This window comes from Cololabis saira, chromosome 5, assembly GCF_033807715.1.
Source record: "Cololabis saira isolate AMF1-May2022 chromosome 5, fColSai1.1, whole genome shotgun sequence".
NCBI classification, from domain to species: domain Eukaryota; kingdom Metazoa; phylum Chordata; class Actinopteri; order Beloniformes; family Belonidae; genus Cololabis; species Cololabis saira.
The window spans coordinates 42,192,288-42,217,531 of NC_084591.1; the positions used below are offsets into that span (position 1 = coordinate 42,192,288).

A 25,244-nucleotide genomic window follows, 5' to 3' on the forward strand; every position below is an offset into this window, starting at 1 on the left:
TATAATCTGTGCCAGTTGGAGCATGTCGATGCTAAACAGAAGAGGTCCCAGGATGGAACCTTGGGGAACGCCACATGTGATTCTTGTCTGCTCAGATATAAAACCATATATTGATATATTGATCGTATAATTCACAGATCAAATAAATCAACCTTTTTCTCTGTAGCACATTTCAACAACCTAAAGATAACCAAAGTGCTTCACAGCATTAAACACAATAGATCAATGAATAAATACAATAAAAATACAACACTAAAAACACATTCAAATATATTAAAATATCAATAAAAGAAATTAAAACATAGATTTGAGTATTTGAACTCTTCGATTTGTCTCGACATTATTTGCAAATTTACAGTTTTAAAAGATATCGCATGATAATTATTAAACTCAAAGATGAAAAACAAGTTAAGTTAAATTATAACACCTTGTATCTGGTTACTGGAAAACATCTCAAAGTTTCACAGGCATAGTTTTCCAAAGATATAAAATAATTCCGATTTTTGTTTTTAAATTAATGCGCAAAAAAAAAAAAAAAAAGAAGACCAGACATTATTAGGAATTAGTTAAACTGCTTTTCAGCAGGTGTGCTCAGTACCTTCATGTAGAGTTCTCTGAGGTTGTAGTACAAAACTCTGCAGGACAGACAGCCAAACCTCAGGTAGGGACTAAGACCCGTAGGACTGGCATACAGAGAGCACGTGTTGATCTTAGTGTGTTCCACGCTGGCCACCCACACCTGAACAGACATACACGGAGAGGAAATAGTCAGCACAGTTGTCATGATCAACTACAATCATGTGAAAAAGTCACTTCAACTACCGTCATACATTTCTTGATGTTCTCACCACTGTACTTGACCATTATTATGATGTGACTGTGCTAATATACTGCATTTGGTTCTCTCTAACCGTGGTGCTGCCCATCATGTCAAACTTCATCGCTTTGGTCTCAGACATTGTTCCTAAAGTCTTGTCATTTGTACAGATGCACCTTGGGAAACCTAATATAAAACTGTGCAATAGTTACAATTTCCCCTCAAAATTAGAACAAAATAAGAATACCCTAAACTTAACCACTGACAGGGCAGCATGTTGTGTACCAGGCCTGTGTTGAAAAAATCGATTCTCCGATTTTAAATCGATTCTCATATTAATTCCTAAAAATCGATTCATATGTCTAAAGATCGATTTATAAAAAAAAAAGAATATATATATATTTATATATATATATATTTTTTTTCATCATTACATTACAACTTTTGGTACTTTTTTGTTTATGCCCAAAAAAGGAATATTTTGTTGGACACGAGAATAACTGGTGCCATGTTTTTGCCTTTAAATATGTTTAAAGGTATGAAAACATTAAAGTTTTCAGTTATAATTGCATACATTGTCTATATTTCTTTGCTTTATATACTGTCTTGGGGTTACATTTGCATAAATGTTAAAAACCAAATTCTCATAAATGGGGAAAAAATAAAAGCGATTTCTTTCGTCCTCTGTTTGCTGCCCTGGATCTGTTTGGTAATTCTGACCCACATGATGTTTCTGAAAGCAGTTCTATCAGAATTCTGGGAGCTGATTGGTCCTTACAGCATCATTAGCTGCCAATACTTGCTGTTGAATCTCAATATAATACTAGTATTAATATGTTGCATAACTACACAGTCATATAATTCATGCAACAGCTCAAAAAACAGTTTTATTAACAGTAACCTAAATCAATATCGGATCGAATCGGATCGGATCGTGATAATCGATTCTGAAGCTAAAGAATCGGAATCGAATCGATTCTTGATATTTGAATCGATCCCCAGCCCTATTGTGTACCTTCTTGTCCAGGTGTTTGTTGAGTCTGTCCAAGGCCTCCGACTCTCCTCCCCGAAACACAGCTGGAGGTAAACCCTCCGTCCTGAAACCTGGACACAAGTACAGACGCTAGTAATCAGAAATACAAAGCAGCTGCTATTCAATGAATCCAACTAGTTTCTACTGCATGGAGGAAACAAAGTCCTGTTTAGCTTCTCTGTCAGAAGTGGATAGAAGAAGCTCTTCTTTATCATCATTGTACATGTTACAAATAAAATTAAACACTTCCATTGCAAACAACCATGAAAGAGATTGTGAAAAATGTAATTTCTTTTGAAAAGTGCTGGTGACAGTAACCGTCGGTTCAACTGTATTTTCAGAAGTGCTGGGAACAATGACTTGGACATCTGTGTGCACTTTTTTTCTGGTGTAATATATGTTAGCTTATTTTATATTCTGAAGACAACTGTAATGTATATGGAGGACAAAAACAGACCCAATTAATAATAAACGCAGAAATGTGTATATTTTGTTTTTCCTTTTCCGTATACGTGCCCTTCTGGCTTAAGGAGTTAGATTCTGGCTCTACACCACAAACAGCAGATCCAGGAAATATTTTTAGGATGAGGTGAAACTGAATACTGGCAGGGTGAATGTGCATGTGGTAGGACTCAGTGATTAAGCTATTTTATTTATTAAATTTGTAGTTTATGGCAATGCACACCAAGCCCCAACAGCTCTCTTCAGACAGATAAATCCACAAGTGCTGTCAAAAGCACATTTCCATAAGAAATGTTCCCAAAACTGTTTAAACAGTTGTCTATGGGTCATGATAGCACAACTGATATATTCCAATGTCTTTAAGGGAGACGTTTGTGGCTTTGACTGTGAGCTGCACGTACTGGACTGGTCAATGTACTGGTTTAAATTGGAAACAACATATTGATACTGTATGCATGAAATCTATGAAGATGCTTGGTATTTTGAGAAAAGTTTGTCCTTTTGTTCTTCCTTCCTCCCATTTAACTCTCTATTTTAGCTTAATCTTCCCTCATCTTAATTACTGCAACATTGTTTGGGCTTTGACACATTCAACATATATTAATAAATTACTGTTAATTAAAAAAAGGTTTCTCAGAATGATATCACATGCAAACAGATATGAGCCATCTGTTCCCCTTTTCATTAAATATTCATCATTATCCGTCGATAAAATTAACATTTTTCAAACATGTTTATTTATGTTCAAATTTAAAAATTATATACAAAATCTTCCTTCTTCTTTTCATAATTTCTTTTGTGTTAATTCCGATATTGATTATTATGCCACAAGGCAAAAAGAAGATTTTAATTTACTGTTTTGTAGAACATGCAAACATCAATCTTTCATCACTTTCAGAGGCCCCCACTTGTGGAATTCACTCAATAAATCTCTTAAATCATCACCATCTTTGCCAATATTCAAAAAACATTTAAAGAACTTTCTTATTGTTTCATCTTTGTAGTGTTTATTATTTAATCTGAGTTACATTTTCTTTTGTGTTTTTTTACTCCCCCATGTGTAACTTTTGTTTTGTTTTTTATTCATATATGGAAAGGATTCTATATAAGCCACCAGACTTCTTCCTTTCCTTGCATGTTATTTCAATGTTTTTACATTTATTGTTCAATTTGTCTTATATTGCTAAATAAATAAACTAAACTAAACACGTGACGGCAGGCAGCTGTCTGACAACATGCAGACAATTTAAAAATGATAAGCAGACAACTCTAGCAGCATCTGTTTTCCTGCAGTATCTCACCTAGTGGAAAAACTCAACAGAGGCTGGATGTTTCACACCAGTAAGAATAAGTAAAATAAAAAGTAAAGTTAAAAAGCCTCTGTTCATCCACATGATGAATACAAATGAATCCCAAGCACAGTTCTACTTACTGGTTTTCTTCATATGTGCTTATTATTTAGATATTTTGAAAGTTGTATTATTCATAATTTATTTTAAATCTTAAAAGTTAAATGTATTTATTCCAAGATTGGAAGTCATTTTGGGTTCATAATTGTATAGTTTTAAATAAATCAAAAGAAAAGATTGTTGCTTTTTCTAGCATGTGACAAATATACAGAAGTTGTGATGTTGACATTTAACAAAAACTGTTCAGATCTTTCGTCTGAGAATATGTGAGGCAGCTTTTAGAAATCCATCTCCTTTATTTTCGGTCTCTGTAGATGATCTCAGAACACTTAAGCGTTCTCCAAATCTTTGCCTGACAATGTAATAACCAGCACAGTGATGCGTACCTAGTTCTTCCAGTGTAGGTATACTGTAAAGCTGGTCGTGGTTCTCGGCTATTTTCGTGCGACATCTCTCCATCTGTTGTTGGCTGATGGAAGCCAGTGGTCTCCTTGGTAACTCCAATCTGCTCACAATCGTCTGAAAGCGCTTAAAGGTCAGTGGAGGACTGTTGTTGTTCATCTCGATTATCCTGCAGCCACAAGAAACAAATTCAAAACAGACTGCTTATCATCTATTGTATGCATGAGATTTTGTATTATTGAAGCAAACAAATGCATCACAAAACCATGATTTAACCCTTTATATGATGTTTGAGTAAAATGAAAAAACTATCTAAAAAGTAGTCATTTTTGAACCTTCAATCCTCAGTCACAGGCAAGATAAAAGCATACAGGACTGTCTCAGAAAATTAGAATATTGTGATAAAGTTCTTTATTTTCTGTAATGCAATTAAAAAAACAAAAATGTCATACATTCTGGATTCATTACAAATCAACTGAAATATTGCAAGCCTTTTATTATTTTAATATTGCTGATCATGGCTTACAGTTTAAGATTAAGATTCCCAGAATATTCTAATTTCTTGAGATAGGATATTTGAGTTTTTTTAAGCTGTAAGCCATGATCAGCAATATTAAAATAATAAAAGGCTTGCAATATTTCAGTTGATTTGTAATGAATCCAGAATGTATGACATTTTTGTTTTTTTAATTGCATTACAGAAAATCACAATATTCTAATTTTCTGAGACAGTCCTGTAGTGTCAAATTGTTATTCTTTTGAAATTGCAGTTAAATCTATTGTTAAAGTTAAATCAACATTATGACTTCATGTTCTGAAATATAAAACAAAAGCTTGTTATTTCGGTTTGAGGTTCCAAATTGAGAAGACAAAGGATTAATCCATAATCCTTTTACAGTAAACAACCATTTTCAATATAAAATCAGTTTTAACTTTTCGTTAAAAATATAAAACAGTGTTAAATCAGCTGCTGATAGGATGGGTTCTGACCAGTATCTATTGTTCTGGTACCACCAGAGTACAATATTGCAGAGATAAATCTCATTTCTGTCCATTTCTGTCACTAGTTGCATCATTTTCAGTCCTGAGGTGATGAGTCTCCTTACACTTTACATCACTCCCACAATGACTGCACAGTGAGCCTCGCTCGGCCCTGCCCACTCTGCTCTGACACACACATGCACACACACATGCACACAAATGAGATTCAAACCATTATGTAACAGCTGGATGACGCAGCACTGATCCCTACGCCTACGCCTACGGAGAAATTCATGTACAAGTCACAGCCCAGGTCTATATTATACATGCATTTATGAAATCTGATGATTTGAAATTAATATTCTTTTTAAAAAAACAACTTAAAAACACTCTTTGGGACCAAAAACTAATGTTATTCAATTCAAATACCACTTTAAATGAATTGTTGCGGTATTTATTTCATTTAGGTCTCTTCAAAGAGTCATTATAGAGGGTTATTGCTGTAGGCTGAATGTATTGCTGAATCACTGTGTTGTGAAGAGGATGCACAGGGTTGTCCATGATCTTTATTTTATCAAGTATTCTCCTTTGCACGATCAGATCCAGAGGCTCCAGAACGGAGCAAGCTTTACGTATCAGTTTGTTCAGCTGCTCTTAGTCAGTGGTGAGGCTGCACGCTCCAGACAGATTTACTGACTTATAGAAGATGTCCAACATCTTGCTGCAAGCACAGTGGGAGCTAAGTTTCCTTGGGAAGTCTGCTCTGTCCTTTCTTATAAACAGCAACAGTGGTCCATCTCCAGGCATTTACATTCCTCCACCAACTCAACTTCTTCTCCCATGATGGAAACAATGGAACAATGATCTGATGTTCTCAATCGTCTCTTGTTTTGATGAAACCCTGACTTTCTCTTCACTTTTCCTTCTTTTTTTTTTGTAAATTAACAAAATATGGTCCCAATTTTGCTCAATATCCATGACAAAAAGGATATGTATAGAAGAGGTTGAATATGCTACATGTCACTGCTCTACAGCTCCTCAGACCTTCTAAACAGCAAATACATTCTTATACTGAACCCTCTGAGAAGTTGTTGTGAGAAAGAGAATAACATCTTTTGAAGGATAAAAGCATTCAGACTCAGTTTTTGTTCATCTTCCAGTGATTGCTTTTTTACTCAGTTCTGTTGCATTAGTAAATCTTTAAAAGCCACCACTGTTGATCTTCTTAAGATCAAAAACATGAGCACAGATAAGCTGTAATATCCACAGATATTAAGGTTAAATGACTAAAGAGAGTTCAGGTGCACAAACGTAACGGGACGCTGACTGAGGAAATACAAACCTGTCCAGGTTGTAGAGTGTGTGTGAATTTCTGACGATGGTCTCCACTCCGAACTCTTGGGCCACTTTGATGATGGCGCCGTCCCTCTCCTTCCCATAAGGTTCAGGGTCGTATTCGAATGTCAGTCTGGTCACGTTCCACTCCTGTAGCAGAAAAGAAAGTGTCATGGTGGTGCACTTTCGTGTGTTGTTTCGAAACATGTGGCCTTGCATCAGTTCATGACAGATGTCCATTCAAGCTGTGGTGCATCTGAAGGAAAAGGCAGCACCCATGTACCCGTAAAAAATGTCAAAATGTCTTAAAATTTACAATATAAATACATTCAAATGGTTGAATGGACTTCACTGAGTCAAGCATTACTGGGTAAACTACCGCTGTACATATCCAATTTATTAAAATATTACTTGCTACTATTACTTACTTAGTTGGGTAAATCAGCCTTTTCCTTTTATGCACCGCAAGCTTGGAATGAGCTACAACACATACTCAACTTGAAATATTTACCCTCTCTTAACATGTTCAAACATATATTAAAATCAGTTTTCACAGAACAATGTCATTGTTTTTAATCAAGTGCCATTATTTGTCATGAATTCTTTTTAGCTTTCTGATCCTTGTATGTTTTATTAATATTTTTTTTTTTTCTTGTTTTGATATGTTTTTATTTTTTTGTAAAGTTACTTATTACTTAGATATTGTATCTCAATGGGACTTTCCTGGATAAATAAAAGGATAAATAAAAAAAAATACAAAAATGACTTGAAAATACAGGAAATTAAAAAACCATTATAAAAATATATATCCTTTAATATTTTCAGGATTTAAACTGGATTTATTTCCAAAAATGCTTCTCCTTTTCCTGACAGATCACTTCTTCCCTCAGCACTTCAGGATGATATATTCAAAGGGAAGCATGTCTTCTATCTGAAGTTTGTGCAACACGTAAAATAAAACAAAAACCATACAGTATTTTCAGATAAACGTAATCCTTAAGAGACTATGGGTAAAGCTAGTAGAAGACACAGCCTGCAGCTGGTCAAACCCTTAAGAAAGAAACTACAATCTGGTCATCTGTATAACTGGTTCTGGCGACCGCTGCTTCTCCTACTAACTATTAAAACACATGAGGGAAATCTGAGCACATGCCCGGAGGTTTTGATCAACATGCACAAAAACGGGTCAACTCACAATTTATGATTTATTTCACAGTAAGAGCCAAGAGATTAATCGTACCGTCAATATCTGTGCTCTGTAAGCCAATCCATGGTTACGGCAATGCCACGAACTGAAAACGTTTGAAGTCCTTTTTCAGCCTGAGAAGTTTACAACAACATTCTCCTGTGAGATACGTCCATGTGTGCTTGTGCAGGCGCTATAATCATCCAAAAAAGAAAGAAAGACGAGCTAACGCAGGTCTTTCAGCATGAATCCAGACTGATTCACTTTATTGTTATCATTTAAGAAGCTGATCCTCACATTGGTTTCCAGAGAAAGGCATCTCTTGTTTTCTGGCTCTTTCAACATCTTAAATATGACACATTTATGTAACACAACAACAGCATGACAGCTTTGCAGTTCAAACATTTAAAAACAATATTCTTCAAAACTAGAGTAAAGGAAAGAACGTCTAAGAGTTCAACTGTGTTCAGCGTACAGAGAACCAGGGCTCAGGCCGACATGCGGGTAACTCGGTGATCTCCGTTTAAATTGTGTTTTATATTTTGATTGTTGTACGGCGACCTTGAGTGCCATGAAAGGCGCCTAACAAATAAAATGTATTATTATTATTATTTATATAATCATATCATCATAATTATATCAATCATAATTTTGATACGGAGACTTGGAAATAACATGAATCCAGTGGATTTTTGGGGGAAAGTGGAATATGAGTCATGATGGCAAGATGATGGCAAAAAGTCCTCCAGAGGCTGCTCCGAAGCAGCTTGTTTGGCCAAACTGGTACACAAGGAAATACGAATCTAACAAATGCAAAGAGTTTCTGAGTTGCTATCGGAGTAAAACAACCCTACTGTGGTGCTCGATCATGAATAGTGATTAGAAATGCATGATACAGGACGTTTGTATGTCCTCACAACATTGAGACCAATGCATGTTCAGAAAGAATCAAAATTTGATCAATTTGTACAAGGGCAAATGTCTAAGTTCATTTTGTTGTGTTATTTAATCTGGAATTTATCTAAAATTATCTACAAGCTGATTTTGCAAGATAGCAACACTAAAATAACGGCAAGGCTACCCATGAGAGCAAGGACATAAAGAGTCTCCATGGAAACCATAGTATCTTATTGGTATAAAAACTCTAAAATAAAATAAATGCCCTAATAATAATAAAAAAAATAAATAAAAATTTTAAAAAAGGCTTTCAGGGATTCTATGGAATAACCTTTAAGCGAGTCCCACAACTTGATTTTTTGTGTTGTATCTTACAGGATTGTGATAGAAGGATGTCGCACAAACAGACATTGACACCCCAAAAGTGTCAAAGGAATCAGAGGTGTAATCAAAGCTGCTTCCAGGCTGCTCAGTTTAGGTCCACATGTCATCAGGATGCTCACATACAGAAACACAGCGTAGGTGTTTGCACACCATAGCTGCATCTATTTATAAAAAGAAAGCTCCTCACATAACATTCGCAAAAGCTTACTTGTTTATTTATTATATTTAGCAACCCGTCTTGTGGGTTCTTGGAGATATACAAGCTACACAGAGAGAATCTTCTAGTCAGGAGTGTTAGTGGCCAGCTGAGCTGGTTTGGTTTACATCTTGCATGTTCCTGGGTTCACCACATACCCTGGAGTTTATAAATGCTAATTGCCACACACCTGTGATGGCCACATTCAGCTTTAATGTTTCCATCCTTATTTTTTATGAAGTTTTCCCTCCCACACACAGAATAATACACAGATGTTTTCTTTAACCATTCAAATTTCACTATTAAAAACAGGAGAAAGTGTTGAGGATATTTTTATATAATTATGTGAATATTTTATAATCATCTAACACCTAAGTAAAACATTTAACTAAGACTAATATTGAGAGTGGAGAGAGAGACAGAGAGAGTGGAAAAAAACACTGGCCGGACACAAACACACGGGTAAGGGAGGGGGAAGTCCGCTGCACTTGCAAGCCAATGGCCTTGAGCAACTGTGGCAAAGAGGCAAAATAATGAATGATTATAGTAAATGAGCAAAGAAGCCTCATTTTCCTAAGCGGCAGTTTTCTAGTGATGATAAGGATGCAAAGAAAGAACTTCAAAGAAGTTGCTGAACAGATGTGTAGAATCGTAAAAGAGAAAATAATGCATTTATTGTCATATGTCTCTTATCTGCCTATAAAAGCCATGTTCCGGAGATAAAAATTTCAGAGTTTTCCTTGGACCGCGGAACATGCGATGCTCTCCTGTGGACGTCTTGTACTTTTTTTGGAATAAAGGACCTCCACAGTATTTGTTGGACGAATGCCAGCCGAAACTTTGACTCCTGTGTTTTCTTCAAGTCCACGGATGAAGGAAAAACTTAGACGATTTGGAATGATGGAAAACTTAGGATTATTGTGGAGATCCCAAAAAGGATTTTCTCTACATTTGGCGAGCCGAGCTTCAGGAGAAAGTTACCGGATTTCAGGACTTACGGATCCCGGTGGGAGGTAGGAGATAAATCTTTTTTCTTTTTTTTAAAGAAAAAAAAAAAAAAGAAAAAAGAGAGGAAAAGGAGAAAAGAGGTTGCAGCGGTTCTCGATGTAAAATTAAAAACAGTTTAGTTCGCCCTCTGCGGTTAAATTTGCCCTTGTGTGCTACGGATTTTCGGTTTTGTCATTAAATTTATGTTTTAAAATCCGAGTGTTTGCGCTGCCGTTAGCGGAGCCGAGCGCCGCTCTGCCCGGCCTGCTTCCTCTCACACGGAGCGGAGCGGAGGGAGTTTAAAACAGAGGGTAGATAAGGACCGCGTTAAATCTTCGGGGTTAGATCAGGGAGTGAAAAATAGTTGAACAGAGTTTTTCCTGTTTGAAATTATTGTTTGAGAGTGGTGGGAGGAATGGAGCCTCCCGCTCGGCGGGAGGAACGCCTGCCGAGCGGCTCGGGGGCTGGGTTTCCGCTGGCCGATTATGATCGGAAAAAATAAATGAATAGATAAATAAATAAATAATAGTTGCTGTGGCAAATAAATAAAGGCAGACTCCTAGTCTCGAGCAAACTCCCCTAACAATTAAATTAGACACGCCGCCTTTTAACTCTTTTAACTCAGGGTCATGATCGTGCCTGTGGCGGGGGGGAGTTTGAGGAAATAGGTTCACGGCTTTAAATCTTCGGTATGACACGAGAGAATTTAGGCGGATCTCACCCATTTTTTTATTTTAAGTCTCCCATATTAGACTCGGTTGTGGTTCCGTGATCGTGGCCGCTGCGGGTTCCGCGGCGCGGGGTGGTGCACCCCCGCGCTGCGGGCTCTGCCTCGGTCCGACGCGGGACTGTGATTCGAACATTGTCCAACAAGGAATTTGACTCCGGTAGTTTCGCTCTATCTGGTTTCGCTCTATATTAGGATACTTTGTACTATTATGGGTATTATAAATAATAATAATTGTAATTATTTACGATAAGTTTCGCGGAAGCGGGAGGACAGTCATCCGCTTAGCGTCGGGGCGGTCCGCGCCCCCGCGGCATCCATCAGTGTATACCTACGACTGAGTTTTTAAGATTTAAGAGGCTGCTGTGTGTGAGAGAAGTTTTATTGCTTTTTCAAAGTGGGGGGATAGGTCTCTTATCTTATCTCTTCCCCGGTAGGGATACGGGAATGCTGTTTCCATAGAAGTTTCAGAGTAGGCTCAGCACATGCACACATTGCATTGATCAGCATAAAACAGTTTAAATCAGCAATGAAAAATTAAAGCTTGGTTGTGGTTCCGTGATAAGGGCCGGTGCTGGGCTTTGCGGACGCGGGGTGCGCGCCCCCGCGCTGCGGGCTCAGCGTTGGTCTGACACGGGACTGTGATTCAGGATAAGGGAGATTTATTACGGTATTTAATGTATATTTTAAACGGGCCTTGAATGTCTTAGAAACAATCTGGGGCTGTTTGTTTCTGCATGGGTCAGAAATTCAGCCTGTGGGACATGTCTCCCTGACATGTCTCCCTGACATGTCTCTCTGAGGGAATGGGTAGCTGGTGGATTTCGAGGGGCGTGACTATGGTAATGAGGCTCTGTGCTGATTGGCTGGTTGATTCCAAGGGGCGTGACTATGATCTGATTGGCTGGTGGATTTCAAGGGGCGTGACTATGGTAATGAGGCTCTGTGCTGATTGGCTGGTGGATTTCGAGGGGCGTGACTATGATCTGATTGGCTGGTTGATTCCAAGGGGCGTGACTGGTAATGAGGCTCTGTGCTGATTGGCTGGTTGATTCAAAGGGGCGTGACTATGATAAGGCTCTGTGCTGATTGGCTGCTGGAATGACGTGTAGGAGGGGAGGGCATATGGGCCTCTCCGGATAGGAAAAAAAAAAAAAAAAAAAGTCGTCTGGACAGAGATCTCAACTTAGGCCCATAAATCATCACCACTGCGCTTCTAAACAGAATCACTACATACTAACACTCACAACAGGGCTGGACTGGGAGAAGGGTTTTAAACATGAGTCAACCATACAAATTCTACCATTATCAGTACATTGGTGACATCTAGTTGGGAAGCTTCCATAGAAGCGTTTGGTTGATATCTCCGCTGTTTTGTGAGTGCAGCATGAGTAGTTTGGGATGAATATTCACTACTAGATGGATATACCAGTCCTCCCCTGAGGACTGGAAGTCTCAGAGTAAAGCTCAATAACTTTCTTTGGTTTTGGGGAAGTCAGGGAAGTAGGTCCCCATATGTGACCCTAGGGTCCCAGGAGGATAAAGAACATTTATGCACTATTGCTGGCTCAATGAAGGACCCTGTGTCTTCGGGAGATGTCGTTGAACAGTTTCAGGTGCATTGCTTGAAAAATCTGAAAACATAAACAGGAAAAATGTATTACGATACTAATAGAGCTCCGTAACACGGAGTCACACCAGTGCTAATCTAAATACTTGACCCATGCAAAAGATCATACTTGTAGACAAATATAAATAACATAAAGATTAACGTTACTTACCGCTGAGTCGTGTGCAGTTGCCGGGTCCGTGCTGTTGGTACTGATCCTTTTATGAGGGTAAGTGTCGAAGCGAGGACTGTTAACACAAACCGAAACCGAACCGTGGGCTGCCTGAACCGCTGCACCCCTAATATCCTCCCTCCGGCCGGCTCCAATGGTCGGAAAATGCTGGTATAAACTTTCTAAAAAACCTAGAATTAACAATTTTTTTAATGTATGGACGGTATCGGCTGGTATTCGGCACAAAATTCAGAATGTGTGGATGAATGAATGTGGCCAATGGGATGAAAAAGAAGCGTATTTAACTGGGTAGAATTTCTGGAAAAAGATTTTTGTATTTGAAGTTATGAAGAGATGAGTTTTTGTTTTAGTGTTGGAAAAAGATTTTTGTATTTGAAGTTATGAAGAGATGAGTTTTTGTTTTAGTGTTGGAAAAGGTTTTTGGGATTTGAAGTTATGAAAAAGATTATGATTTAAAAGAGTTTTTGTTTTAGTGTCGGACAAAGTTTTTGGGATTTGAAGTTATAAAAAAAAATAAATTATGATTTAAGTTTTTGGGATTCGAAGTACAAAGTTTTTGGGATTGGAAGTTATAAAAATTATGATTTAAGTTTTTGGGATTCGAAGTACAAAGTTTTTGGGATTGGAAGTTATAAAAATTATGATTTAAGTTTTTGGGATTCGAAGTACAAAGTTTTTGGGATTTGAAGTTATAAAAATTATGATTTAAGTTTTTGGGATTCGAAGTACAAAGTTTTTGGGATTGGAAGTTATAAAAATTATGATTTAAGTTTTTGGGATTCGAAGTACAAAGTTTTTGGGATTGGAAGTTATAAAAATTATGATTTAAGTTTTTGGGATTCGGAATACAAAGTTTTTGGGATTGGAAGTTATAAAATTATGATTTAAGTTTTTGGGATTCGGAATACAAAGTTTTTGGGATTGGAAGTTATAAAATTATGATTTAAGTTTTTGGGATTCGGAATACAAAGTTTTTGGGATTTGAAGTTATAAAATTATGATTTAAGTTTTTGGGATTCGGAATACAAAGTTTTTGGGATTGGAAGTTATAAAATTATGATTTAAGTTTTTGGGATTCGGAGTACAAAGTTTTTGGGATTTGAAGTTATAAAAAAGTTTTCGAGTTTATTTGTTTTTTTCTTTTCTTGGTGTGGCACGGATTTTTAATTTTAGTTATCGGCTGTGTGTATAATTCTAACAGAACGGGAAAGAAGTACCTGCCCAGAATCAGTTCCGAGTACCTGCTCTGAGGTTTGGGTCTGTGGAAAAAAGTACCACTGGGAATGTATACAACAGATTATGATTTAAACAATAGTGGTTGATTTAATGTGTTTATACGGAAGTTGCTGTTTAAGTGTTTGAAAAAGTTTTTGGGATTCGAAGTTATAAAAATTATTATTTAAGTTTTTGGGATTCGAAGTTATAAAAAATTATTATTTAAGTTTTTGGGATTTGAAGTACAACGTTTTTGGGATTCGAAGTTATAAAAAATTATTATTTAAGTTTTTGGGATTTGAAGTTATAAAAAAATTATGATTTAAGTTTTTGGGATTTGAAGTTCAAAGTTTTTGGGATTTGAAGTTATCGAAATTATGATTTAAAAGAGTTTTTGTTTTAGTGTTGGACAAAGTTTTGTATTTGAAGTTGTGAAGAGATGAGTTTTTGTTTTAGTGTTGGGAAAAGTTTTTGGTATTTAAAGTTGTGAAGAAGATTATGATTTAAAAGAGTTGCTATTTAGTGTTTGAAAAGTGGTTTTATTTGTTCCTTCTCTCTCCGGGGTGCGGAGAGTTAAGGAGCGTTTGAAGATTTTTGTTGTTATATAGTTTCACATATTTCTCACCGGCCGGAGAAATCTGTGAAAAACCGCTGATGGCATATAATGATGTATAATACGTTTGAAAGAACATAACTAGGATTGGACGGAAAGACTGTGGAATCCTGCTATAGATAGTGTGATTAGATAACTAAATAATAGAAATATAAATATTAGCACAGAGGATCTGTGTGAATACATGGAATTATATATATATAATGGAATGAATTGAAAGGGTAGAACATAGACGAATATTAATGGGACAATTAAGGAATGAATAACGAATAACTGATAATTACTTATAAATAATGATTAAAAGGTTATGAAAAGGACCAGACTAGGTGTCTGGCCCTGTGATGTATTCACTAGTGCATAAGCACAGTGAATTAGTGTATTGTTATATAACAGTATGACTGTTGGAGTAGCAGGGGAATTAACTCCGGAGTTTGAAAGTTTTGCCTGTTAAAACATGGGCATGATAGGGATGTCTGCAAAGGCGTATAGTCAGTTCTGTACAAGCAGATCTTGCTTGAATGGCAAGGGAGTTGGACCCAACAAATAAACTGTGTTAAAGAATAAAAAAATGCACAGTATATTGGTATAAGGTAAAATAGAATACAGATACACTAAATAATCTTTGAAACAGAACATTAGGCATAAAAATGACCAAAAGGATTATTATGAGTCTGCATTGATTGAGAGCGAGGCAGATTGGAAAAAAGGAAAAAACAGGGGGACAAGATTAAAAGAATTAACTAAGCAACCACAGGCCGTGAGGATCGCTGTGAACTGCCAAATACCATGGGTGCCGGTGAAAGTAAAACAGGCGAAGAAGACAACACTGGCAGAAGGTAATAGTGGTTACCCATCCATCTAACGAACAAAAAATTTTAAAGGGGTATGAGAAGATGGCACAAAATGTCATCTGGACGAAAACACTGGCCTCTTGACGGCTGCTTTGATCCTAGGTGCTGTGATGAGGTTGACGGAAGGTTGGAAGGACATACAAAAAAGAGTATGTTGTAATTTGTAATTCTGGAAGGCAGGAAAATGCTGAGCAACACAATATATTGTAATATTTTAATATCGAAGTTGAAAACTAGATAGGAAATGTATGAAAAAATGACACGTACAAGTGTCAAAGAAAGGATAACTGAGGATGGAAAGAAAACAGTTATAATAAATTGAGCGACTTTAGAAAGATATCATGCAAAATGAATCCCATCGCGGTCAAGTGCCATAAGTTAACAGAAGGAGGGAGCAGACCAGTCAGGACATTCGTCTGACAGTACTACTGACGAATCAGAAGAAGAGTGCTGTAGAACAGAGGATGAATGGTTAATTGACTGTCCAGATGTACCAGAAGCAGGTTCAATAACGAGAAGCAAAGATCCGGATGACTCAGAGCATGGAGAGGGACGGGTCAGCCGGAGTCATCGGACTCCACGTCGGAACAGAAGTGAGTACGAATGCGATCAGCTCCACATCAGAGAACATCGCTGATTGACAGAGCCAGAGGCGGGACCATCTTACGGAGGGGTGACACAGGCACACCCACAATATCACTCCCTCCTGTTCAACAAATACCTGTTGTGCTTAATGCTTATCCTATAGCACCCTATACAGGTCAGGCCCGGACTCTGCTGGTTCCCCCAATCCAGGTTTATCTCAACCAAGGGGGTGATTCCTGGGGGCCTACAGGCGGTAGGGGACCGCATCTGCCAATACTGCAAGCAGCTCCTGCAACACCACGAGCAGCTTCGACAATGCCTCAGTAATACTCAAGATTACAGTACTGGGGAGGTAGACAAATGTGTCCCACATACAGATGGACTGTCCGATCATTCCGGGGACAGGGCCCCAAAATCCTGGGTCAGGACCTCCAAACCCTGGAGGGGGGACACGGGGGCAGCTTACTCCTGCAATAGGAGAAGATGGAGCCAACCTTCCCCGTGCTGCCTCGAAGATTCGGACAACACGCCAGTTAATCGTTTGGGAAGAGATGCGTTGTGTCAGCCCAATGCAAAAATCCGGATGGTGTATATTTTGAGATGGTACAAGACCAACCTGACAATATGACTGTTCCCATGATGCCACTAACGATTCCTGCAGAATCTCCACAGGTACCGACGAGCGACCTGGAGGCACAAGTACACTGGATGAAGCTAACAACACCGGACTCCTTCCTTCATCATGAGTGGGAAGCATGGAGACCACTGGTGGTGACACGGCTAGAAAACCAACGCCACCTCTCCTTTGTGCTATGCCTTTGAAAGAGATCTAGTTCATGAGGACTTTGAGTTTGCAGAAGTGGATATCAAATCCAACTCGACACCTCGTGGGAGTATTGTTTCAGATGAACTGTTTTTCAGAATTGCACTCACACTGGTGGACTAAGTCGTAAGAAGACGTAGAGAGGGTTATAGTATCTAGATGAAAAGATAAACGATTGGTTATGGCCAACGAACACATGGTGCTAATAGAACAGATCCCGTCACAAGTAGGGTCCCTATGTAGAAGAAGATGCTATAGAGGCTATAGCAGGGCCAGTGGAAAGGGGGGCCCTGATGAGAACAGATAGTGTATGCAATGCCTCAATCTTTCCCATCAACCGACCGGGTGGTAACGAATATAGACTAGTGCATGATTTGAGGAAATGCCAGTATTACCTGATCCCCACACGGAATTAGCTCTGTGCTCAGCATTTTTCAGCATGCCAGTTCATCTTAATTCTCAGCATTTGTTTGCTTTTACTTGTAAAGGCCTACAATCGTACACTCTCCCTCAATCTTTGATCACGCGCTTGCGGATGATCTTAGTCATTTAGGTATACAATCAACGGCTTTAATGTACGTGGACGGTATTTTGATTGTCTTTCCTTGGCAGGCTACAGCAGACCCTGGGTGTGTGATTGTGCTACCAAAACAGTCCCATTGAGAGTTTTAATCCGAGCAGGTGGACAAGGATGACAGTCAGCCCGGTTGCAGTGGACTGACGGTCAGAACGGGGGCTCTCCAGCTGCTAAGAAGGGAGGTTTCCGGACTGCCCCCGCTCTAGCCAATCCAGACTACACAGGAGGAAACGCCAGGCTCGTTTGGCCCACCGGCATTTGTTTTTCCGCCCATGCTGGGGCGTGATTGGGTTTCCTCCGATTAAGACTAACTGCATGTTGTTGTTAATCCTGTATGGATTGACAAGGGGGGAAATTATAATATTAGCTAATACTAATCCTAATAAAGAATAAGAAGGGCAGAACGTGGAAGCAGGTGTCTCGGTTTGAAAAACAGACTGATATATTCAGATTTTATTTTTATTTTTTATTATTTAGTTTTTGCACAAGATGATCAATATGACATTTAAAAGTTTAGACAGTTATCAATGAGGACCCCAAGGAAATTTGTAGAGTTTACTTTCTATTTCTTCATCATTTTGTATTTTTTGATCTGAAAGGCAAAATATTTTCCGTATTTATTCATTTTTTACTGGAACTAAATGATTGATGAGCTTAACAATTATTCTTGCTTTTCATTTATGGAAATAATTAATTTGATGTTTTTCATTTATTGTAATAATTAATTTGATCATCGGCCAGTAGTTTGGGGCTAATGTTTCGTGGGAGCTAATAAATTATATTTTTCGCCATTTTTCCATGAAGGAAACATTATTCACTGTAGATAATCCTAAGTACCCCCTGACCACCTCAAAGAAGTTACTAGAGCAATTTGCAGGTCTGATTGTTCAGGTGTGTACACCCAATACCCAAGAGGAAAGAAATTAGCAAGCTTATCATTATACACTAGTAACTAATGTATTAAATAATTTGGAGTTAAGTTGCGTGGAGTAGGAAAGATCATGAGGGCGTTTGGTAAACACTAGATGGGAAGGTAATTCTCCCGCTAGGCGTTCAACAGCAACTTTAGGAACGAAAGTTTACTTCTCCGAACCGCAGAGTTTGGGTGCTTCTTACTCCAAACAGGTCAGAGACTCCAGAGGGGGGAGATGACAGCACCACAGGCGGAGTGGGTTCCCTTGAGAGTCATCAGAAGCAAGTGCTCGGAGCTGAGGCGGGCGGGACCCAGAACGGACCACTCACACCGTTCGACTCCACGGGAAAAGAGACACGTGGTGTCACTGGTCGCAGTGGGCCCCAACCGACCAACCTCAAAGATTGGTACCCCAGATCCGGCTGGATCTGGCGCAGCGGCGGACATCAGACCTAAGCCCTCGACAAAGGGGCACAATAATCCCCTGGGCAGGTCAAACAGGTGTCAGAATAGTCTACACCCCTGACACGCGAAGAAAGAAGAATTACTGACACCCTGAAGAAAGAAGAATTAAGAAGATTACTCCTCATTAGTGTGCCAGGGAATCTTCCCTAGGACAAACCAACAGTACCTAGCTTTGTAAACAGAATAGGCATGGTTTGATGTGTGCTGTTATAATTTTAGTATTCACCAATGTATCTGATTGCATGCTCACGTATAATGCTATGAATTGTATATTACTCGTAAACTGTTGAAATGTGTAATGCTGACGTTGCCACCTGGCGAGTGTTTTACCACTCATCACTGTGGTGTTGAGGGGAAGTTTCCCTGGCCATGTCTGCAAGGGTCGGATAATGAAAAGGCCCACAGTGACTGATCGCTACACCATTGGGATGGGTTAGTCCCGGGGTGGTTCGAGTCGTGGTCCTGCTGCCACTTTGGCGGCTGGGGCAGTGTCTCGTATGGTGATTCTCACTGTGAGCTGAAATTACTGATGTACTCATGATGGTGACGCTTTTACCCTAAAAAGTTTGTGTGTTGTACTAATGAATCCTTATGGGGAGGACTATGTGTCGAGTTATGTGGGTTGGAGATGATACTTTTTAGTATCATAGGGGGGATTGTTGAGGATATTTTTATATAATTATGTGAATATTTTATAATCATCTAACACCTAAGTAAAACATTTAACTAAGACTAATATTGAGAGTGGAGAGAGAGACAGAGAGAGTGGAAAAAAACACTGGCCGGACACACACACACGGGTAAGGGAGGGGGAAGTCCGCTGCACTTGCAAGCCAATGGCCTTGAGCAACTGTGGCAAAGAGGCAAAATAATGAATGATTATAGTAAATGAGCAAAGAAGCCTCATTTTCCTAAGCGGCAGTTTTCTAGTGATGATAAGGATGCAAAGAAAGAACTTCAAAGAAGTTGCTGAACAGATGTGTAGAATCGTAAAAGAGAAAATAATGCATTTATTGTCATATGTCTCTTATCTGCCTATAAAAGCCATGTTCCGGAGATAAAAATTTCAGAGTTTTCCTTGGACCGCGGAACATGCGATGCTCTCCTGTGGACGTCTTGTACTTTTTTTGGAATAAAGGACCTCCACAGTATTTGTTGGACGAATGCCAGCCGAAACTTTGACTCCTGTGTTTTCTTCAAGTCCACGGATGAAGGAAAAACTTAGACGATTTGGAATGATGGAAAACTTAGGATTATTGTGGAGATCCCAAAAAGGATTTTCTCTACAAAAGTGCATCAGTGTAGAGGTCTTCACAGTGCATCTCTTCATTCATATTTGACCCATCAGTACATACACATGCATACACGCATTTTCAGTAAGTTTCAAGAGGCAGTCTTTGTTGCTGTTCAACCAGAAAAATGAAAGTCTGAAGTAAGAACCAGGTCAACATCATCAGTGACCAAAACGCAGGCCCGCCCCTTCCTATACGCAGAGTACGCACATTGCGTAAGGCCCCCGACGGCCAGGGGCCCCCAATTGCCTGAGCGAATTTGCGGAGTTTAGGCAAAGAACGTACTTTAGGATCCTCCCACTATCTGAGTACTACAGACAGACCACTCGCCACAGCTGCTGCTACGGTATTTGCGCAGTGGTGCGTTGTGAATCCAAAAACGTAACTTGACGTTGAATCTCATGCGTGCACGGTGCAGCAGCCAGCAGCTGTTTGTTTACGTTTACGAGCCGGCGACCGAGCCGGTGCTAAAAAGAAAACCTAGTTCAGAGTTACAGTAGTAACAGTAACACCAACACTGCAGACTGCAAAATGAAAAGGATATACCCTTCAGGGTGCGAAAAAAAGAAAAAGAAGCAACGGAATGATGAGCTGCGTCAACAACAGTCAGGTAACCAGCCAACGTGACTTCCATGTAACTTGCAGTGTACACAAGAAAATCATGCACAATCTACAGCATGATTTTTTTGTCGTTTTGCTGTAACTTTGTTAGTTGTATCTGTATGACTATGACCAGAGCCTTGGGGTACCTATCCCAGTGGGCCATATACAGTTTTTATCCTAGGCAATATTTTTATACTTGGATTAACCTAGCTAATATATAATAATATAATATGTATATATATATATATATATATATATATAATAATATTATATATTATTATATATTATATTATAAATTTCAAATGTGTGTGTGCGTGTGTGTGTGCGTGTGTGTGTGTGTGTGTGTGTGTGTGGGGTGGGCCCGGGGCAGAGGGGGTGGGGGTAGTGGATTTATAACAGTTCAGTTATCTTATTGTTTGTTTGTCGCTCTCTTTTTGTATTTATAATTTCCAGGAGCTATGCTTAAGTTTGTTGGATTTTAACTGTTTTTAAGGTGAGAGAAACCCTGCAAAAACACTGGCCAAAATCAGTCCAAATCGGCCCAAATTGGCCCAAATCGCCGCGGCCGCCGGCTTCGCCAGCAGCCACGATTTCTGCTTAGGGCCCCCTGGGAGCCAGGATCGGCACTGCCAAAACGTAAACAATTAAATACTATGTGAATGAAAGCATCCTTTCCTTTCTATGTCTGCATAAACACCATAAGTAAGTATCCTATTTGATTCAAGTGGACATGTGAGCATGTATTATTATCAGCATTAACAAATCAATACCATGCATCAACCATGGTGCACCGCTGCACCGCCACTTCCCACAGTAAAGTAATCAATCGGCAATGGCACTAAAAACTGGATATTGTAGGGAATGGGGCCTGGCTGTTTGGGTGGATCCATGATTCAACATGTCAGGAATCTGCTTTATAACCAGAATGTTCCAGTTGGAATCAGCAACGGAGAGCATGGGCTTTGTGGGAATACAGACCTTAAACAGCCGTGGAAAGACATCGGTAGGCTGCCCTCTGACAACAAACAGTCTGGAGTTTAGCTTCTTCAGACTGCTGTCCAGATCCTCCAGAGCTTCCAGGAGAAACCTGCAATAACATAACAGGAATGTGAGAATGCATTAGGGAGGTATACCAGGTTTGATTATGCCTGTTGCTCCTAATCTATTGATTGTTAGATTATTAATATTATTAATTATTATTATTGAGTTTTTAAGTTGTTTCTGACTTCATCATTTGTCTCAGCAGATTTGAAACTCAGAAAAGCTTTTAAAAAGGTCTAAAGGTTTACATCAGTAAATTGAAGGCCCTGCAATTTGTGATGACACTGAACTCTTGAAAAGGCTTTGGTGTTTATCATAAAAGCTTCTTGAGATTGTAACCACATCACACACCCTTACACTTTACATCACTTTCACAATGACTGCACACTAAGCCTCGCTAGGTCCTGCCCACTCTGCTCTGTCAGTGCGCACTCACACACACACACAGATGTGTAGGAATATGTGTTATGGCATGTGGTTTCAGATGATAATTTTACTTCCTGTTCTTTCCCATATTATATATATATATACATACTCAAAATGGTTTGATAAACAAGCTTTACCATCACTGCTTGTATCTGTTTTGTTTTGTTTTAGCTTTTAAAGGCTAAAGTTAAGAAGCACTGATTTTATGGGTTACTTCTCAGTGATGTTCAAGAGTTTTTGTCACGGAAAAAATTCTGTTGCTTCTAAAAATGCAAATTGGAAAAAGGAAATGTGGATTGTTACGGCTTCCCACAGACGTCTTCAGGTTCCATCCAATTGTTTTATGGGGAGTTTGGAGAACAAATGAACATTTCAAGTACTTTGTTGTGGTCTTTTAAAATGTACTTGTAAAATATTGAGCGGCACACTGCTAAGCTTCTGTGGAATGACGTTGCCATGTTGAGGGGTGTGGTTGCTCAGCAAAAATGCCATTAACGTGACTGCCAGGCTGCAGGTTTTCCAGGAGAACATTGCATTGGAGCAAGATGAGAGGCGTTTCCTCACATTGGTAGTCAGTGATCATGATGTTATGATTGATCCGTGTATATCCAGTCAAGCAAAAAAGTGTTTTACCTTCAGGAGAAAGGAAAACGTTTAAGATGGACGAATGTTGATAAAAAACAACAAAAAATAGTCACATGATCAATCAGCTAATTCTGCCTTTAGAGGATAAAAGTGTCCAACACTCTGGCAAAGAATAATGACAACAGTTCATTAAGAGCCACTGGCCCAACCACTCAGTTTATTCACTTCAACGCATAGGTTTATGTGCGTGTAATGCACTTTATTAGGGATGTCCCGAACTGATCACGTGATCGGAAATCAGGCCTGATCATGTTGTTTCAGACTTGATCGAAATTGTACATTGAATTCCGATCAGGGATTGGATATACATTTTATTCTCATTATTCTGATAAGCGCATCAAACAGACTATAGAAAAAATACTAAACAACTGGTATCAACAAGCAACGGGTCCACATAAGCTTTCTTGCCAACTTTGCGTGCACAAGGGCTTGCTTTCTCCACGCAGGCTGGCTACCACAAAGAAGATTGTAGGTCACTTCAAACACAAACATTTTACTCTTTAAGCCAGAAAAGGACAGTAAGAAGTAAGAATACGGTCTAAAAATCACATTACTGGCCTTACTTTATGACACTGTTGCTCTGTTATTTGCTTATTTCTTTACATGCATGTTGGATATTTTATGTTGAGCTGCTGTTTTTATTTAATTCAATTTATAATTTAAATTTGCACATTTTTACTAGTTAATAGTTGCACTATTATTACTTGATTTTTCAAGCAACCTCAAAGAGAACTGCACTGTCTAAGTGCTAAATGATAAAATAAGGTGACTTAAATAAAAATAGGGGGCAATCTGGATCTGGTTATTTTGCATTTTGTTAATTTTTTTTTTAAGTGTAACGAAAGATCAGGACTCGATATCGGCAGATACTCAAAATCAAATGACTTGTAATCGGATCGGGACATTCCTACACTTTATGGTAAGTAACATTGAAATGTTTGTTTCAAATTGATTTGATAAGTTGATAGAGAAACAGCTAGAATAGAGATTCACTAATTGATCTGTAATCTGCCTAAATCTTATTCTTGGCCTTCAAATTTGCATTTATACGTACATAACACAGTCCACTTCATGGCTGGGATTACACATACAATACAAAACAACAAAACAATACAACCTCCAAAGTGATAGCTTTAAACAAGCTAATGTCTTTATGATTATTCCCGGACGTGCTTAGGACGTGTCCCAAACAGCTGGCTGGGGGTTTAACAGGTATTTTTAACCTGTCCCTAGCCCAAGCAAGCACATTTTAAATCCACCTCTATTGTGCTACTGCCCAAACACTCTAAACTAGCACCTTATAGCCTGATAGCCCTCACGTCAATCATTCTAAAGTGCTTTGAGCGGCTAATCCGGGCACATCTCAAGATACCGCAGAAATAGGAGCACAGAGGATGCAATCAGAATGGCTCTGCACCCTGTACTATCACACCTGGAAAATACCTACACATGTGCAAGGATGCTTTGTTGACTTGAGCTAAACATACCGTCATCCCCTCCAGGGTGATCTCCAAACTTTGACTGTGCATCAACACCACCCGCTGTAACTGGATACTGGAGGCTGCACCATGTTAGCTCAGGCAACATTACTTCCTCAACCACCATTCTGAACAAGGTTCCCTCTTCACCAATAACTGCAGACCTGTTTATGCTTCCAACCATAGACATATATACGAAGACGCCCCATGGAGCTGCTGCGATACGTCAACGTCGCCGCCATATTGGATGTGGCAAGACTGCGTTGTAAACTAATACAAGTAAATAGACTTATTTTCATAAAGCGCCTTTCTACAAAGAAATTTACATTTTACGTCTCATTTATTCATTCACACACGCACTTATATACTTGGGAAACAATTAGGCAGCAAATATAATATATTTAATTTTCTCAGATGGCAAAAACAAAACATAACAAAACAACAAAAAATATTTAAAAATTTTCAAGTAACAAAATAACATATTTGAACCATTTTTCAGACAATAAAATAACATTTGAACCATTTTTCAGACAACAAAATAACATTTGAACCATTTTTCAGACAATAAAATAACATGTTTTGTTGATGAGAAAATAAAAAAAAATATTCTCTATTTTTCTTATTTTTGTGAGGGGGGATATATATTATTTTTCAGCACTACCTTGTTCTCTATAGCTGATATAACATGAATTACTCCTATGTGGGATCAATAAAGTTCTTATTTTTGCCATCTGAGAAAATTAAATATATTATATTTGGTGCCTAACTGTTTCCCAAGTATATTAGTGCATGTGTGAATGAATAAATGAGACGTAAAACGTAAATTTCTTTGTAAAACGGCGCTTCATGAAAAGAAGTCAATTTACTTGTATTAGTTTACAGCGCAGTCGTGCCACATCCAATATGGTAGTGACGTTGACGTATCGCAGCAGCGCTCGATGTGGCGTCTACGTATATATGTCTATGCTTCCAACACCATAATTAGGTTTGCAGATATCACTATAACTGATCTCATTAACAATAACAAGGAGATGGCCTATGGAGATGAAGTAGAGCACCTGCATGGTGCTCTGACACTGTCCGTAACATTACCAAGATC

The 25,244-nt window shown here is 38.7% G+C and overlaps 1 protein-coding gene across 2 annotated transcripts in view; it reads right to left on the reverse strand.

Annotated features, from left to right (window-relative positions):
- cry2 (cryptochrome circadian regulator 2) overlaps positions 1 to 25,244 on the reverse strand; it is a 40,868-nt gene that overhangs the window by 13,098 nt on the left and 2,526 nt on the right. For both annotated transcript variants that reach the window (XM_061722177.1, XM_061722176.1), the window contains exons 2-6: positions 21,534 to 21,642; positions 6,447 to 6,589; positions 4,108 to 4,292; positions 1,833 to 1,921; positions 599 to 739 (exon numbers count right to left, since the gene is read on the reverse strand). In XM_061722177.1, coding sequence (XP_061578161.1) covers positions 599 to 739; positions 1,833 to 1,921; positions 4,108 to 4,292; positions 6,447 to 6,589; positions 21,534 to 21,642 — 667 coding nt within the window. The remainder of the gene's footprint in view (positions 1 to 598; positions 740 to 1,832; positions 1,922 to 4,107; positions 4,293 to 6,446; positions 6,590 to 21,533; positions 21,643 to 25,244) is intronic.